At 41.0% G+C, this 17,669-nt stretch overlaps 1 protein-coding gene across 6 annotated transcripts in view; it reads left to right on the top strand.

The window, feature by feature from the left end:
- Positions 1–17,669, top strand: part of MSRA (methionine sulfoxide reductase A) — a 384,503-nt gene that overhangs the window by 189,696 nt on the left and 177,138 nt on the right. For 5 of the 6 annotated variants that reach the window (XM_054499909.2, XM_063668509.1, XM_054499914.2 and 2 more), the window contains exon 3: positions 8,180–8,299. The exons of the other annotated variant lie outside the window; for it this stretch is intronic. In XM_054499909.2, the coding sequence (XP_054355884.2) occupies positions 8,180–8,299 (120 nt within the window). The remainder of the gene's footprint in view (positions 1–8,179; positions 8,300–17,669) is intronic. 6 annotated transcript variants of the gene reach the window in all.

Raw genomic sequence — 17,669 nt, 5'->3', positions numbered from 1 at the left:
AGCTATATTATTGTTTTCATAGTAGTAAAATAAAACCTTGCATAAGTCCTCATTCTACCACATGTTAACTAACCGTCTAGCTGACAATACAAACACTAACTGGGGGATTTTATTTATAAGGGCTCTAGAATAAAATATGAGTTTTTCACACTAGCATAACCTGTTAACTAATATTCTGAACTAGTTAGTGCAGCTTTTCATTGTGTTGTGGTTGGTCTCATAACTAGGTTGAGTTTTTCTCCTCTGCTAAGAGGAAACAATACTGAAGTTTTTCTTGTGGCATTTGTATTATAAAAACTTGGTGTGGGGGTGGAGCACAAAGCTCCAGCCCCCTGAACCTCTGCCAGTTAGGATGGTGTTGGGTTAGGTTACATCTGGTTACTGTCCTGGGAAAATCGCTTTTATAGAGATGGGCTTCCAAGTGGTTTTAAAATTTATCTTTCTATTGACATTTTTAGGTCAATTATATATGTTGACTAAATTTACAAATAAACTTGTGTGTCCAAAAAAAATTACTAATATGACAAAATATTTCCAAATTCATCTGTAAGTTCAATGTAATTCTATTTAAAAATTTTAAAGAATATTTTATGGAATTCAACAAGCTGATATTAAAGCTGAGTAGTAATAGGCTAAGAGTAACAAAGAAAAATTTGAAGAAGTACAAGGTAAGAAGACTTACTCTACTAGGTATTTTGACTCATTAAAACTAGCCTGATTACAACCCTCTGATCTTTTCTTACAAATCTTCTCCATCCACAGGGTTCCCCACTTAAGCCAGTAATCTTCGAGTCAGCCATAGCCCTCTCTTTCTCTCAAACTCTGTGTCAAATCTGTCAGGAAATCCTTTTGGCTCTGTCTTCAAAATATATCCAGATTCTAATCATGACCCATGACTTCCTCTACTACCATTTGGTCTAAACCACCATTATCTCTCACCTGGATTACAGCCATAGTTTCTTAACCATTCACTGCATCTGTGCTTGGTTCACTCTAGTCTATTCTCAACCGAGGACAGCCAGAGTGATCTTGTAAAACATAAGTTTTGTCATTTCCTCTCCTGCTCAAAACTCCACCGTGGCTACCCATTTTACTCAGAGTAAAATCCAAAGACCTTAATGATCCCACAAGGCCCTACATGATCTGGCTTATCTGATCTGTGTCCTGCTACTTCCTCCTTGTTTATTCTGCTCAAGCCACACTGGCTTCCTTCCTGCCCCTTACAAATAGCAGGCACGTTCTTGTTGCCCCTGTAGGACTGCTTTCTCTTCCCCTTGCTGGGGATATCTGAATGGGTGACTGCCTCACTGCCTCCATGGCTTTGTTTGCAGTCACCTTCCCTTGGAGGCTCACCCTATTTAAAATTGTGCCTTCCCAGCCCACCCGATCTCTCTGACCTGCTCTGCTTTTCATTTTTCATAGCTCTTTTTACCTTCAAACTATGTCATCTACCTGGGATTTTTGGTGTTTTTAATCTTTTTCCCCACTAGAGTATACACACTAAACAGGGTAGGATCTTGTTTGCTTTGTTCACTCATTTATCCCAGGTGCTTAGAGCACTTCCTGTCATATAGTAGGCACTGAAAAAATATTTATTGAATAAATGATGAAAAAACAGTATAGTATTCGTGCAGGAATAGACAAATGAGTGGAGCATAACAGAAAGCCCAGAAACGGGACTACTTACAACGATGTCATATAAAGATAACATTGGAGATAAGTGGGAGAAATAATGGATTATTTAATAACAATTTATTTGGGATTCTTGGTTATGAATATGGAAAAAAGTAAACTGAATCCCCACCTCACCGCCTACACAAAAATTATTTCCATATGGACTAACAACCTAAAATTAAGCTTAACATTTTAAAGCTTCTAAAAATGTAGGATATTATCTTTATAATCTTTATATATGGATGGACTTCTTATACAAGGTACAAAAAACACAAATGATAAAGGAAAAGTTAGAGAAATTTAAAAACATTCAGATTTAGAACAGCTGTATGACAATAGACATAAGTGAAGGGAAAAGCAAATCAGATACGAGATAATGTCTGTAATCATATAACTGGCAAAAAATAGCATTCAAAACATAAAAATTGCAACAAATCAAGAAAAATATAAGAACCCAATAGAAAAATGGACAGAGGCCCTTTATAAACAAGTGAACATGAGTGGCCCATATACTGTATGAAGAGATGCTCAACCTCAGTGATGATTAGCTATGTGTATAACAAATCACAGCGAAATGTGTGTGTGTGTGTGTGTGTATTTTAAGATGGAGTCTCGCTCTGTCGCCAGGCTGGAGTGCAGTGGTGCGATCTCGGCTCATTGCAACCTCAGCCTCCCAGGTTCAAGCAATTCTGCTTCAGCCTCCTGAGTAGCTGGGACTACAGGCGTGTACCGCCATGCCCAGCTAATTTTTGTATTTTTAGGAGAGACGAGGTTTCACCATGTTGGCCAGGATGGTCTCGATCTCTTGACCTTGTGATCCACCTGCCTTGGCCTCCCAAAGTGCTGGGATTACAGACGTGAGCCACCACCCCTGGCTCGAAATATCATTTTAAGCCCATCTAATTGGTAAATATTTATATACCTTCTAACACCAAATGCTTGCAAGGCTGTGGCACAGCAGAAATCCTCCTACACTGCTTATAGGATGATTTCACCCGGCAAACCCTTTTTGCCTGCTTGTCCCTGTAGCAATGATCCCAGAGTGCCCAGACAATAGCTGTATCTTATAACTCAATGGACTCTTGCTGTATTCCCAGATAAAAGTGGACTGTTTTGGGGACTAGGACCTCTAACACTACAGAGCCACGAGTTGTGGGAACAAAAACTACAAAGTCTCCCGATGGGTCCCTGAGATGGTAAATGAAGTCAATCCTGTTTCTCTCCTTTGCTTTCCAAACACATGTATTATTCATTTGGGGAACATGGTGTGTCCCTACCTTTGGAGTCTTTGATGCAGGGTCCTAGAGTCCGGCACCCACCTGCACAGAGTTTGTTCTCTGAACTGGTGCTGTGGCTTTGCCTTGGGGCCATTCCAATGCTTTTTCAGGATGGCAGTTCCTGGCGACGTGCAGTATAATAAAACAGGTGGAAACTGGCTGTAGGCTCACTGCTGCATCTTCCTTGCTGCAAAGTGAGTTGCTTGGTCTGATGGATGTTATTTATGGGACAGAAGTTGGCCAACACCCTGAAGGCAGGAAAGTCAAACAAATGCTGGAAATACATGTGCGTGAGCGTAAGAACACATCACTGGCCCTTTCATCATGGAAGGGGCCCGGTGTAATCCTTCGCCACCTTATGGTGGGTTGGTCCTCTCAAGGAGTGGTGCTGTGTAAGGCACTTGGTGACAGTCTCTGTTGCAGGCCATTTGGACATTTGGTGGTGGCAGTAGCTAGGTGGGCCTTGGTGAGCGGGTGTGCATGCAGTTGGGCCATGTGTAACCTGTCTCTGCCATTGTGGCCAGTTTGTTCCTGCATCTATCATGCAGGTACTAGTGTAGCCAGTGAAGACACTGGCTGGCATCCCCCAGCTGGGCCCCTTTCCATGCTTTGTGGATGAGTGCCTCTTTCATGGTAGATGCCCTCTGGCTGGCATTATCATGTGGTATAGAGATCTTCATGCTGCATACTCACTGCCATATGTCCACCTATGTCCCTCTACCCCAGATTTCCTAATTCCTCCTCTTCCAGTCTTTGTGTTTCTGGCCTCCGACTAGGCAGCCAAGCCACTTGCTGCTGCCCTTGAGTCCACAGCTGTCCTGAGCTTGGGCTATTCTTCCCTCTCTGAAGGAACCAGTTGGGAGGATTTTTCCCTTAACCCTCTCTTTCCTGGCCACTCTAGAGTAAGGCTGCAGTGTGGCTGCTCTGCATTTCTAGCCTGTACCCATATAACAACCCAACCATTCAACACCCCCCTTGCACCCCCACCCCCCAAATCGGCCTTTCTCTTGGCCCCCAGCTGGTTTTACAGGATCGCCACACAGCCGTAGGTGTGAAGTGAGGGAGGGAACTGGTGCAGCCTGGCGGGTGGTGGGGGAGTCTGGCTCCCTATTCATGCAGCTCATGTGTGCCCTCTGGTCCTGCTTGTGCATGATTCCAGATGTACAACTTCATTTTTATGATAGACTGTGGCTGCAGCCCCTTGACCTTATAATCTAGTGGGTCTAATGGGACTTATCTTTTGATGGGAAATTTTAGCCACATCATCCCCTGGTGTTCCATGGCTTTGCACTCTGCAGTGTGCTTCATTATCACCCATGTCATGATCTCGAAGTGCCTTTTCCCATTAAACTAGGCTTCTTGGTGAAATAGTTGATTCTGGGACTGGGGTAGGAAGTGTACAAGGTGAGTCTGGGACATCCTGTCAAACTAGAGAGCAAAGAAGCTATGAGACGCCTGAGGACAAGGAGCCAATTTGAAGAGGGTCTCACTGGCCAAAGATATGACTACTGGAGCTTACATGAGAGCAGTAATTGAGACAATCAAATATGTTTAAATGAATATGTTTATGATGATGTTTAAAAAAAGTCTTTGATTAGCCTGGGAGTTAGCAAGTTCATCATCTTGAAGACACTACGTAAATGGATTAAGCAAGCATCTTCCCTGTCCCTTACGAATTGTACCACTGAGTAACAAAGTAGTAGCTGAGGGGAAGCTTTTCATTATAAGGTATGAAAATGAAGCGATAGAATTAGAGATCACTATTTTGCAACTCTCCAGGAATTAACATGTCTAGGCATTGAATATCCATGGATGCCAACTAGACATGAAAGAGACAGCTAGATATTCTGTGCTTTCTAATCAAAGACCATCCATAGCCCCACCTCTAGTCTTGCCAGAGAATCAAGTCTGAGTCTGATGAAGCCTCTGGATCCAACTGTGAACTTGCAGAAAGTTGTCCTCTGAGGATGGAGGCATGAATTGAATTGCACCACGAGAACACAGTTCTCAGAATCCACAGTGTGAGAAACTGAACAGGTCAACTAGACCATGATCTTCAAGGGATAAGGTCAAAGGAAAAGAATGGAGACGATATGTTGATTAAAATAACTTAAAGACAGCTGGATGTGGTGGCTCACGCCTATAATCCCAGCACTTTGGGAGGCTGAGGCGGGCAGATCACCTGAGGTCAGGAGTTCGAGACCAGCCTGGCCAACATGGTGAAACCCCATCTCTACTAAAAACACAAAAATTAGCCGGGCATGGTGGCATGCGCTTGTAATCCCAGCTACTAGAGAGGGTGCAGTAGAAGAGTTGCTTGAACCCGGGAGGTGGAGGTTGCAGTGAGCCGAGATCGTGCCACTGAACTCCAGCCTGGGTGACAGAGAGAGACCCCATCTCAAAAAAAAAAAAAGAAAAAAACAACTTAAAGACATATCAAATTTAAAAAAATGAGCAAGACTATAATGTCAGGGTGGACGCTTAGATGATAAAGTGTAAGAAACATGGGAAGTGATTACTGTGAAAGTCAGATAACGGTTGCTTTTTGGGCTATAAGGTGTCTGTTGGGATTAGAGTGTAGCACACATGGAGGCATGTCTAGGGTAGATGGCAAACTTCTGATTCTTGACCCGGGTGGTGGTTGTAAGGGTGTTTGCCTGATAACAGTGCACTGAAATATATGTTTGTTTTGTGTGGGTTTTTTTGCATCAGTTTTTTTTTATAACAAAAAGCTAAAAATAAGTATTTAAAGAGAACAGTGCATACTATATTTTATTTGCTGATATTCATAATGATTACCAGATTATTGAAATTTATGAGTAATTTTGCTATAAATAAGCCTGTTTTCTTTGTTTATACACACACACACACATTTTCACACTCACACCTTCAAAGCCACATAATGGAATGTTTAGGTTAAACCTGCAGCTGCTAGTTGAAACGTTGCTTCTTGGAGTTTTATCCTCCTAACAACCTGTGTCCTAAGTCACATTCCTCTCCAGAAATGTGGACATTGACCATATTCCAGTCCCTGAGACACTGTTTTAGCCACACGTGGCACCCCAGACCCTTGCCCACCTGCATCCTGGTCATTTATCCTCCTCCTCATGGGGTCATTTCTTGATCCCTATTAAGCATTAAAGGGGGATTAAATATCTCTCTACTTGCAGCTAATGTTTTGCTTGGTTTGGCCAAGAACATTTTAAGTTTTAAAAACCTGGGGCCATTGGAGTGGGACCGTGGGCAAAGGTCAGGACAGGCTGGCTACTAAAATGGCCTGTCATGGACCTTGTATGTGAAAGTTGAAGGATTCTGTTGCTCTCTGGTGCGATCGCTGTTAGTCATTGTGCAGCACAGAAATATTTTATTCAACAAACTCTGCAGACTCCTGAACTTCAGGGGTGGGCTGCCTTCTGCCTGGTGCTCTGCACAGATCCTGGGGCCCTCGTGGTCATTTATGTGCAGTGAAGCTGCTCCGCTCACCTACAGCTTGTCCTTTTCCAGAGAATCCTTGTCATCCTCCCCTCATCCCAGGGAATGCAACAAAGGAAAATTAATAGTGAATCCTTTTGCTGGAGACCTGTGGATACTTAATTTTTATAGATACTCAGTAAATATTTATTTATATTCACTAGCAGCAAGCAATTCACTTGTAAATGGGAAAAATGATATAGTGGCGGGTAACAGCGTAAGCAGATTCTTATGTTATTACTTTGAATATTTTGCTTTTCTTTAAAAATGTATTTTTTTTATTTTTAAAGTACTAGGAATTTATTACAGAAAAATTTGAAGACTGAAAAAATATTCCTAAATTGTCACCACTGTAATACAGTAATGGTTATCACTTTAGTATACTTAGTATATTTTCTTCCAGTCTAATTTTGGCGTGAAATTCTTTAATAGTTATACTAAAAGTGCAGGTAATTGTGTTTTTTCCTTTTTACTTTAGCCTTAGATAATTATGATATCACAGACATATTTCTGTGTTGCAATATTATCACAACAATAATTTTTTACTGCATTAAATTTTATTATTTGGCCTTATATTTTTATGTTAACCTATTTTTGGTTAACACATTTTAGCAAATAGAATATTTTTGTATAATGTATAACTTTATTCAAATTGCTTTTTGGATTTTGTTGCTTTGAATTTTTAGAGTAGAGTATTAAAGAGTGTCGAGAATTTCAGTAAACTTCTAATTTATCTTTCAGCTCTGTCATCAAATCTGGTAAATAGAGTGAGTGTAGGAGTGAGAGGTGTATAGTGTATATTAATTTATCAACTGTTCCACTCAGGATCTCAGTTATATGTAACTTCATAAAGCCATATAAAATTTGAGTGAGGCAGTAATCTTTTTTACATCTAGAAATGGGCCATAGAACACCAGTTGTACTGGACAGTTTAGAAACTTATGGTAGAAAATGAAGGTTCTGTATTTGGAGCCCAGGGAAGTGCATGGCAACGTTTGCGATGTGTGTGAGTGTGTGTGTTCTTGGGAGATGGGTTGTGATTTTCATCAGATGTTCAAAGAGATCCTGTGCCTACTGGTGTAGACAACAATGTTTGCTAGTCGAATGGAATGCTACTTTTGTGAGTTTGTTTATTGTTGTCATTCTCTCCCTGCCTCCCCTCCAAACCCTTCTCCTGCATTCATTATATCCAGAAATAAAACTCAGAAAAACTTACTTTTGGGTAAGCAGTGATTTATCACATGCAAGTTTATAGTGATTAAAAAAATTAAAACTAACCACATATGTGACATTGTTAATTGGAAATATGCATCAATTTATGTTGATTTTGGAAGTTTTCCCATTAAAATGAGTAACTTAGTGCTATACTTTGTTAAATTATTTTTTAAAAAATATGTGACCAGGGAGCGGATCATTCAGTAAATTTTCTATTAATTCAAGTTATGAATTGGATGTGGAAATATGAAAATAGTTACCCCTTACTATGTTATTTGGAAATGTGTAGATTTACTAACTCCATTAAATTCGAGGCCTTCTAAATTTTTGCACAGCTAAAGCAAAGAGATATTCTATGCCAATAATTGTAAATAAAATTATTTACCAATGTTAAGAACTCTCCTTCTTTAAAAGATAAAATCTTAGTCATTTTTAGTTATCAAATGACAGGAGCAACTTTTTTTTTTTCATCTAACAGGTATATGAATGTGAAGTGACCACTTTGTTTTGAATAATCAGTATCTTTTTTTTTTTTTTTAAAGGAATGGGCTGTTTCTGGGGAGCTGAAAGGAAATTCTGGGTCTTGAAAGGAGTATATTCAACTCAAGTTGGTTTTGCAGGAGGCTATACTTCAAATCCTACTTATAAAGAAGTCTGCTCAGGTAGGAAGAATTTGCTTTGTTGTATTACTAGGAGAAACAAGGGAGGGTTTGTCACTACTGTTGGGTGACAGGCTGTTTAAAATGGAAATATTTTTTTTAAATGTTTCTTCAATCTTTATTATTTTTGTATATATACTTGTGAACTTCTCACTTTATATATTTAGAAGATGATAATCTTCCTGTGGAGTGTACCATTTAGCTTTTGCTGTGGAACAACCACTCTAAAACATGGTGTCTTAAAACAGTCATTTTATTAGCTTGTAATTCTGATGATCAGCAGTTGAGGCTGTGCTCAGCTTTGTGGTTCTTCTGTTAGCCTCACCTGGGATTCGCTCATGTGGCTAAGGTCAACCTGTGGGTTGCCTGGGGGCTAGTTGGCCTAGGCTGCTTTACTCTTAGGCGTGACAATTGGTGCTGGCTGCTGGTTAGCACTAACTGCCAGCTGCGGTAATGGGGATGATGGACCATATGTCTTTAGCACACTGGCCTGAGCTAATTCACATGCTGGTAGATGCAGAGAACCTAAGAGCAGCAAGAGAGGATGAGCCCTATTGTCTGTTTGTGTTACGTTCACTTTTATACCATTGGCCAAAGCAAGTCATATGGTCTAGACCAGAGCCAATATGGGATGGCTCCCCAAAGGCAAGGATATAGTAGGTATCAAGAATCAGGAGCATTATTGCACCAATCTACCACATGAGACAAGCATTTCAGATACTGGTTGTGTTTTCTGGAAGGAAAAACATGGAAAGCCATGCTATAATTCAGGGATCAGCAAACTATTGACTTGACTCATAGGCCAAATCCCACTTGCTGCCTGTCTATATAAATACATTTTTGTTGAAGCACAGCTATTCTCATTATTATTATTATATATTATCTAAGAGTGTTTTCATGCTACAGTGACAGAGTTGAGTACTTGCAACCAACTGTGTGGTCTGCAAAGCCTAAAATATTTACCGTTGGGCGCTTTACAGGAAAAAAATTTGCTGACCTCTACTCTAAGCTAACAGGATTGGCAGATGCCCTCATGGCAAATTCTATCTCGAATACCAAATTACCTCTCTGGATTTATTTCTGACCTTCAAGGATTTCCTTTCCTTTCCTGCCAGCTCAGATAGCATTTGAAATGTTTTTCTAAAAAAATTATATTCACCACTTTAAGAGGTCTTAATAGGGAGGGAGTATCTGGAGCTATAGTCCACTATATTGACAGAAATGGGGTGTAAAATGTAAACAGTTTTATCTTTTAAAAATAAAGGCTTAAGTAAGTGTGGTTTGTGGAGGATGCGCTCAGCCTTCCGAGGGCACCATGAATGATGGAGGGGAAAAGCTGGAATGTGGGAGCTTGGTGAATAATGAGCATGTTGATGTGTTTGCTACAATATGAATTCTATTTTGAAATAAAATTTGAGCTGTACAACAATGAAAATATTATAAAAATGTGCATATTCTTATTTTTTCTTGCTCTAGAGAAGGATTGAAATATTCTGATTGGTATGGAGAATGTGGTGTAACGAACAAATGTTTTAATGGTTAACCTATTTTTTTTTTTACTTCTGTTTCAAAATTAAACAAATGCTTACGCATAGCTATAAATAGACTCAAATGAATCCTGGAGATCACCCAGGTGTATCCTCTCAAGTCTTAGGAATGGAAATGAATAGATTCCTTCCTGTAATTCCAGACATGACTTAATGGCCTAAGAGAAAAAGGTTGCTAAGAAAACCCCCAAATATCTATTGCTTTATACCTATTATCCTCAACCAGCAAAATGTTAACAATCAGTTAGAATATTGTGATTCCTTGTTTGCTCAAACCCTTTTCAGTTCAGCTGTTTACCTTAATAACAACATGATAATTGCCGTGCGTTAAACTCATGCTATATGCCAGACACTCTAATAAGCACTTTTTCTGTCTTTGCTTTTCTCTAAGCAGTTCCATGAAATATGTCAGTTTCTATCTTTTACAGAGGGAGAGTTGAGGCTCAGAGAGGATAAATAACTTACCTAAGGTCATACCTAGCAGGAATCCCTACCTCATTAGCTCTCAGCTCAAAGTCTATGCCATTGACCATGGTGTAAGTCTCCCAGCTGTCATCATATCCCAGCCATTCTCCATTCATCCCTTTGCACTTCCTTCCACCAAGTCACAAATTCTCTTTCATATCTATCCCTCTGCTATATTTTTTATTATATTGGTGTGCTTTTAAATGATTAAGGAGAATGCCAAGGAAATTCTTTTGTCTTTCTTACGTTTAGAAGGAAAAAGGGCAAAGCCAGTTCATGCAAACAGCTAGTGTGTTAGCTAGTGTGTTTGCCTCTAGCAGTGGCAAAGTATAGAAACCACGGAGACTGGTTAGAACTCGATTTGGTATGAACACTACCTGCTAAGTTAACAGTAGCATTGGGAAGCATGGTTGTCATGGAAACTTGTTCCTGATTGGAAAGGGATAGTTATAGGGTCTTACCCAGACACAGAAGGAGAGATGATTTCTTTCCCTAGGCTTTTTTTTTTTTTTTTTGTTCTGATCATAAAAGGGAACAACAAAAAGGCAGAGAGGAGCTATGATAGAAAGGTCCCTCTGGCACAGAAGTGGTAGAGCCTTCAGATCCCTGGGAATAACAGGGAAGGAGAACAAATAAGGTCCCTAGCTAGAGTAATTATGGTAACCAGCTAATTAAAGATTTTTGACCGAGGAGAGGGGTGGGGGAGACATAAAGCAGGTTACACTGGCGGGCCTCCCCTCTGAAGCCTCTGGTGCTCAAAGCCTTGCTGAACAAGTCAGCCCTGGAGTGGTCTGACTTAAAAGAAGGAAAAAAAAAAACAACAAAAAAAAACCCAAGGCTCTGGTAAGATGCGTAGTAATTGCTGAGGTCCAGTGTGGGAGAAATACTAGCCTGTACTCTAGTATTTGTGTTAATTTCAAAATTGCTTTGTCTTGTGCTTGCAATTAAGTTTGTAAAACTTTGATCACAATCTGTGAATATTTTGTAAAGATTTTTACTTTTATTTTGTCAAGAAAAGAAGCATAGAGACCTGCATTGTGTGCAGATTCCTTCTGTCGTAAAGCAATATGCTTGAGCTTAAGGTATCATGTGGTTTCTTGGGGCAGATGCCAGAAATATAGGAGGAGGGGTTAACAGAATCCGCAGGGCCAGCTTTACCACTGCTCTGTGCAACCTCTTATGTGATGACACACATCAGAGCTTCCACAAGCATTATCTCAGCACACCGGTGGGTGAACACAGGCCAAGGAACCATCGGCTCAAGTTTGCTACCCCTGCTGTGCTAGTGGGTCTGCACAGCCTCAACGGGGGGGAAGTGAGCAAGAGTGTGGATGTGAGTGTAGAAGCAATGTGTGTCCAGAGAGGGTGTGGATTCATGTCAGAATGGTATTTCTATGTGGAAATTGAGAGGCCAGTGACTCTGAACCCCAAATTGGAGTTGTGACTAGGCATATAGAAAAGATAACATGGCTTCTCATAGTAGCTGAGAGAGGAGGTGTCCCCAGCGTGGGCTCACTAATGGGGCTATTCATGGTGGGCAGTCTCCATTGCTTGGTGCCACTTGTACCTGACATGTGTAGAGAATACAAGGGGACGGTCTCTTAGGAATTTAGAATAAAGTCACCCATTGAGAGTGGCAGTATAAAATCAGCCTGCACTGAATCACAGTGGAGATGGACAGTCACTTGGAAGAGAGATTGGTTTCTGTGTCCGTAGGATTTCAGAGTAACCTAATGGAATGCCCTGACTATGTAAAAGGAGCATAGGGCCTCAGTAAGGAGGTTGGTGAGCTAGAACAGCCTAGGAGAGGGGAGGTCCTGGCCACTCTCTTGGGTGTTCTGGGCAGACTCACAGAGCCTGATACCCTGGCACTTTTAAGTTGTATCACTAACCTCGTGTTCTGATCCATACTCTGTAAAACTTTCTAATCTTTTGTTCTCCTGTGGGGATTATTTACAGAAAGAAAATGCAATGAAATCAGGTTAGTCAGGCAGACAGTTCTAATTCTTATTTAGAATTCAATAAAATGCCTCTCTGAGATATATATCTCAGTCTATTGTGAGTTTAGTCTGCACAGGTGATTCTCTCCAAATTGAGTTAACCTTGGGCTGAGTTATATGATGAAAACAGAGTTTTGGCCGGACCTCCATGATCTTCCAAGGCTTCAGTTGCCTCCTGCATTTCCCTGGAGATTTCCCATCCCTTGCATGTGCCCATAATTTCATTTAAACCTGTTTTAAAAGTGAATGTAACTTTTAAGTAATCTATAATCTTGCCTTCCTCAGGTTCATTAAGCACTGAACCAATAGCGCACAGGCTGAGAAACTTTCCTCACCCAGATGTTTTGGGCCTGAATTCTAACCCCTCTGAAAGCCACCCACCACCAGCTTTTGCACCAGGCACCCAGTCTTGGCTGGTGCCTGCACCAGGCACCCAGTCGTGGCCAGCAGACCTCTGTTGGGCCAATGTTCTGAGGCATTTCTGATCTGTCTCTAAGAGATGTGCTGAGAAGTAATTCATGTCTTAGTGGCCACTGTTTTGTACCTAAAATGATGTCCAAAGATTCATCCGTCCATTTGTGTTTCCTACAAGCTCAGCATCTGGCTGGCACTAGAGAACCCAGGACCTGGACTGGAATAGCCATGAGGAGCCTAACTTGTATATAGGCCTTACTTGAATGAATTAAATATGCCACTTATTGGAAAGGTTCCACATGCAAAGCATTGCACCAGGTCCTTGGGGAAGGTTGGTTGTGATGTAAAGAATACTAGTTCTTGTCTTCCAGAATTTTCTTTATAGTCAAATGAAAGCTTGATCTTTCACATTTGTTTTAAGGAGTTGGGCTGACACTGGTTTTCTCTTTACACATGCACACACACACACACCCTCAAACAGTTGTTATGCAAACCAACTGATTAACTGGCATGCTGTTGCTTTACTACATTGATTTTAGAAGTAATTGAGCTATTCAGATTCCTGAATACTCTGATAGAGAATTATTCTTACATTTTATAATAACGACTGTACAGATGAAAATATGAAAAGACATTCTGCAATGGATAAGCATTCTGGGTTAATTTCAGTGCATTAGCCTAATATACAAATACCCCATTTCTGGCAAGAAAACCCAGGATGTTCATTCACTGGGTAATATCTTTTCATATTTTGCTTACAGATGTTCAGAACAATTCCATGTTTATTAGTCTATTCAAAAGCTTTTAGAAATCTGCACAGCCAAGTGGCACTGAATCCAGAAGCATGAAAGGAGCTGCACAACTTTTCCTCGTAAGATTTACACAAGCAGCACGGGAAATCTGAGGCCCAGACATTTCCTTATCAACAGAATACTCCGGTGGATTTTCAAGCGGGCTGTTCAGCAGAGGTTTCGAGCAGGAGCCCAGGTGTGGGAAGAGTGGAGTGTGAGAGTCCTCGTGTGACCCTCTAGGGGTGGTGATGCAACTGACTGTATGGTCTGCAAAACCTAAAATATTTACTGTCGGGTGCGTACCTGTCCTGTCCTGAGCCCATTTCCTCTCTTGTAAAATGGAGCAATGCTGCTTGATGAAACCAGTCAAGTTGTGGTTGGATTCTTATATGTAACAAACCTGCACATTGTGCACATGTACCCTAAAACTTAAAGTATGATAAAAATAAAAATAAAATTATTGCAAATCTGAGTATTCTAGAAAATCTGGGATACATACTTTCTAGCTCTTGGGCACGTTAAAGATGAACACGACGGATCATGAAGAATTGCTTGGCAGGGCCTGGGCCAGCTTGCGGCAAGTATGCCTGGCACAGCACACGGAACCCGTTTTCTTCTCTTCTTCATCTGTGTTCTTAGGAGGTCAGGTCATGTCACCCCCTTTTCCAAATGCGTGTGATTTTTTTCCTTGATGTTTGAGAGCTCTAACTGAGCAAGGAATAATAATTTCCCCACTAATGTAAGACAACTCAGTATGCTTTTTTTTTAAAGTTTGACTTAATTTCTGAAGTGTTTGGGTGGAAGCGCATGTCTGTGTATCTTACATTAGATGAATGATCTCATTCTTCAAAGTAGGGATGAAGTTCTGTTATTAGCAGATTTTATCAAGCAATGTAAAACTCATTCTAAATTCCTTGCAGACTGCATTAAATCTCTTTTTAGTGCATAGTCAGTCTTATTGTACTCATTTCAATGTCAGTCAAGGTAAATTACTAAGTTATTGACATACTCCTGAAAATGCGAGAATTCTGGTGTTCAGTTCTTGCTACAAGCAATTTGATCGCTTTTTGTTCCTCTTATTTTAGGCATAAAATTGGACCTTAAACTTGTAGCAGGCAGGATAAAAACGCTTATCTCTCTCAAACCAAGAGGCAGAAAGCAGGTTTCAAGAGCAGAGACCCTTGACTCATACCCTTAGGACCAAAGATATCTGCTCACCCAACCCCATCTTCCTCACACCCCCATCCAGGCAGCTGTGCAAGACAGATTAGTTCAGTGAATGGACCCATTGCCTGAAGAAAAAGTATAGGTAATGAGAAAACAGCTGGTTTTGTTTATTCTAAACCTCAATCACCAGAAACAGCAAGCTTGGCTTCTGTACCAGTGGCACCCCTCTGAAGGGTTGACATGGGGAGGGGACATAGGTCATGGGGACGTCAAGGCATTTGAGACCTGGAAGGGCTTTAACCATCTTCCAATACAACAGCTTTCGAACTGGGTGACCATGGAACCCTCAGGCTTTCAGAAGGGTTCTGCAGGAGCTCCAGAGGTAATGATGTTTGAACTAGGTAAGATTCAAGCTGCTTGGAGAGCCCATTCACAGCTTTCAGCTGTATTATATGTTGATGTCCTGGCTGATAACCTTATTTTGAAAAGTTATTGAGAATGTTGGGAAACCTCCAAGCCTGCTTTCTTTGTCGAGTAAGGGAACTGAGGCCAAGAGAGATGAAGTGATTTGAGAGATTTTAGTAAAAGGGTTGAAAATGTGCTTGTCTTCTTAGATCACAGTGTGACTACAACACCCAAAAGAAGTTCGAATCATACACCCATTCTGCTCCTCGCAGTGAGGTTGACAGTCAAGGATTCAGAGTAGGGGTGGCTTTGGAGTGGGAAATGTTATGATTTGAAGAGATCATAGTTTTGTCATTTGGTTCCTGTTTATCATTTCTATGAGGCTGGATTTTTTCCCCAGTACTGAGTTCTGGGGTTTCCTGATAGATAGTTCTTGTGTCTGCTAGACGCTTTAAGTCCTGTCTGTGATGGCCAGCAGCAGAGCTGAGGGTGTGACAATAAAGAGCGCCTGCAGGAGCCCAGAACTTAGGACTAAGAAAGGAAATCATTGAATTGGGGGGTGGTTTCCTTGCTCCGTCACCTCCCTCCCTTTCAAGCTTCTGCAAATTGGCTTCCTGGCCTGGGCTGGGGACTGCTTGGGCCTGCAGAATTGGGGCAAGTGGTCTGCAAATTGATTTGTCCACCAAGCATGGCCTGCAGACCTTACATATAATAACCTGGTACACACCTGCTCCAGTTTTCAATATACAAGGGTGATGGCATTGTGATAATTAAAACATGCACTCAGCCAGTGCTATTGAATTCAGAGCAATTTTTCACCATCACATAGGTCCTTCATCCACCGGTTCTAAAATTTGAGTGACTCTGTGGGGGTTCTCTGGCAGTATCTAGACAAAATCATGTGGTCTGTCATACTCACATAGGTATGAACCCTGTATGCTGATGGGTAGTTCAAAGTTGAAACCGAAGAGACATGTGCACATTTTGCTAGAGGTATCCCAAGTTTGCCCAGATATTTAAATCCAGCATTAGACATCAGAGAGGATGAGGATTTTCTATAGCTTCAAATGACTGAAGGCTGGAAAGCAGCAAAACATAGGGCCCCACAATCCTGCTGTCCTCGAATGGTAAAAAGAGGCATTTAGTGCCTTTCCTTCCCCTTCAGGCCATTGGCTAAAGACTCCAATAATGTCAAGGTCTGTTCTTTGTCATTGAAGGGCAAGGGGTGAGTGAATTGGATGGTTTATGGACTCTCTAAAGACTATTGCATGTGCTACGTGTTCTTCATATGACCTTGATATTTTAATATTCTATAGCTTGTTTGGCTGTTCAACTCACCTCTCTCCTTGAACAGCTTAAATCACTGCTGAGGAACAGGTGCAGTGGTCAAAGGTCAACAGACTGACAGACTTTAAGTAGTGAAATGTGTCAATATTTCAGCATTTCTGGTGGTAAAATTCAAATAGAGCATTTAAGTAGAAAACAAATGGAAAGGAACAGTAGTAGAAACATCCTTTACACCCATTCAACACTAGAAATAGGTTATTCTTTCATTGTTTTAGGATTATATTCTCAAAGACTTAGAAGGGAGATTAAGAGGAATTTGCTATAGCAAGCAGTTCTTAAAACGTAATTGCAAAAGCAGTTGATGAATGTGCCCACACTGATGTTTTCAAATCACATCTAATGGAGCCATAATGTAATATGAGAAAATAACCTTATTGGGGGGTCAGGGGGTTTAGCTTCTCTAGGAATTTTATGGGATATGCTGGGTCTTAATTACTTCATAATGACTGACAATTTTTAGAGCCTTAGAATAAAGGTTTCTTTTTTTTCTAAGTTACATTAAAAATAAATATCTGGGTCAATTACTGGCCCATCCATCTGCCAAGTGAAAATTGGAACAAGAGAGAAAAACACGGTCGCTCGTCATGGGAGTGAAGAACCCAGACGTGAGCGGAGCGGCTTGGGAAGAGGTCATTGTTGTTTGCTGGGGCCATGCCTCCGATCTGCTGGGGACTCCTCAGCCTGGGAGTCATTTACAAACCACCGAGGCCCCTCAGCTGCGGAAGAAGCTTTGCTTAATAAATCCTGGCCTCTGAGGCGTGGAATTGTGAAGTCTCTCAGGGAATGCCGAGGGACAGAACTAATTTCAGCATCTTCATTCTTTGAAAATGGGAGCTAGCATCACGTCTCTGGCTGGAGCGTTCTGATGAGGGTGACCACCTACCCACAACGTGTTTTGAACTCTTTTATTTATAGTTGTTGCCTTCCTCTTTCTTTCTTGACGTTTCCTCTTCCTCCTGCTCCTCCTCTCTTCTCTTGCTTCTTCTTTCCTTTAGTTAAGGATAAGTTATTTTTTCCACTCGGTTTATTGTTACAAGGCTTAAAAGAAGTCACAGAAACTGGTGACTTAGCACATAGTACACGTCTTAGGTTTAGAAGAACAGTTGAAAACATAATGCTCTCAATGGGTATTACAATAGTAGTTTCTATCCATGACCGTTTTGTAATCCGCAACTCATTCTACCTACTGATCTCTGTCACAGGCCTGTGAGATAGAGCAGCATCAGTGCTGCCCCTT

This window comes from Pongo pygmaeus, chromosome 7 (assembly GCF_028885625.2).
Source record: "Pongo pygmaeus isolate AG05252 chromosome 7, NHGRI_mPonPyg2-v2.0_pri, whole genome shotgun sequence".
In the NCBI taxonomy this organism is placed as follows: Eukaryota; Metazoa; Chordata; class Mammalia; order Primates; family Hominidae; genus Pongo; species Pongo pygmaeus.
This window is presented reverse-complemented; position numbering and strand designations above follow the sequence as displayed.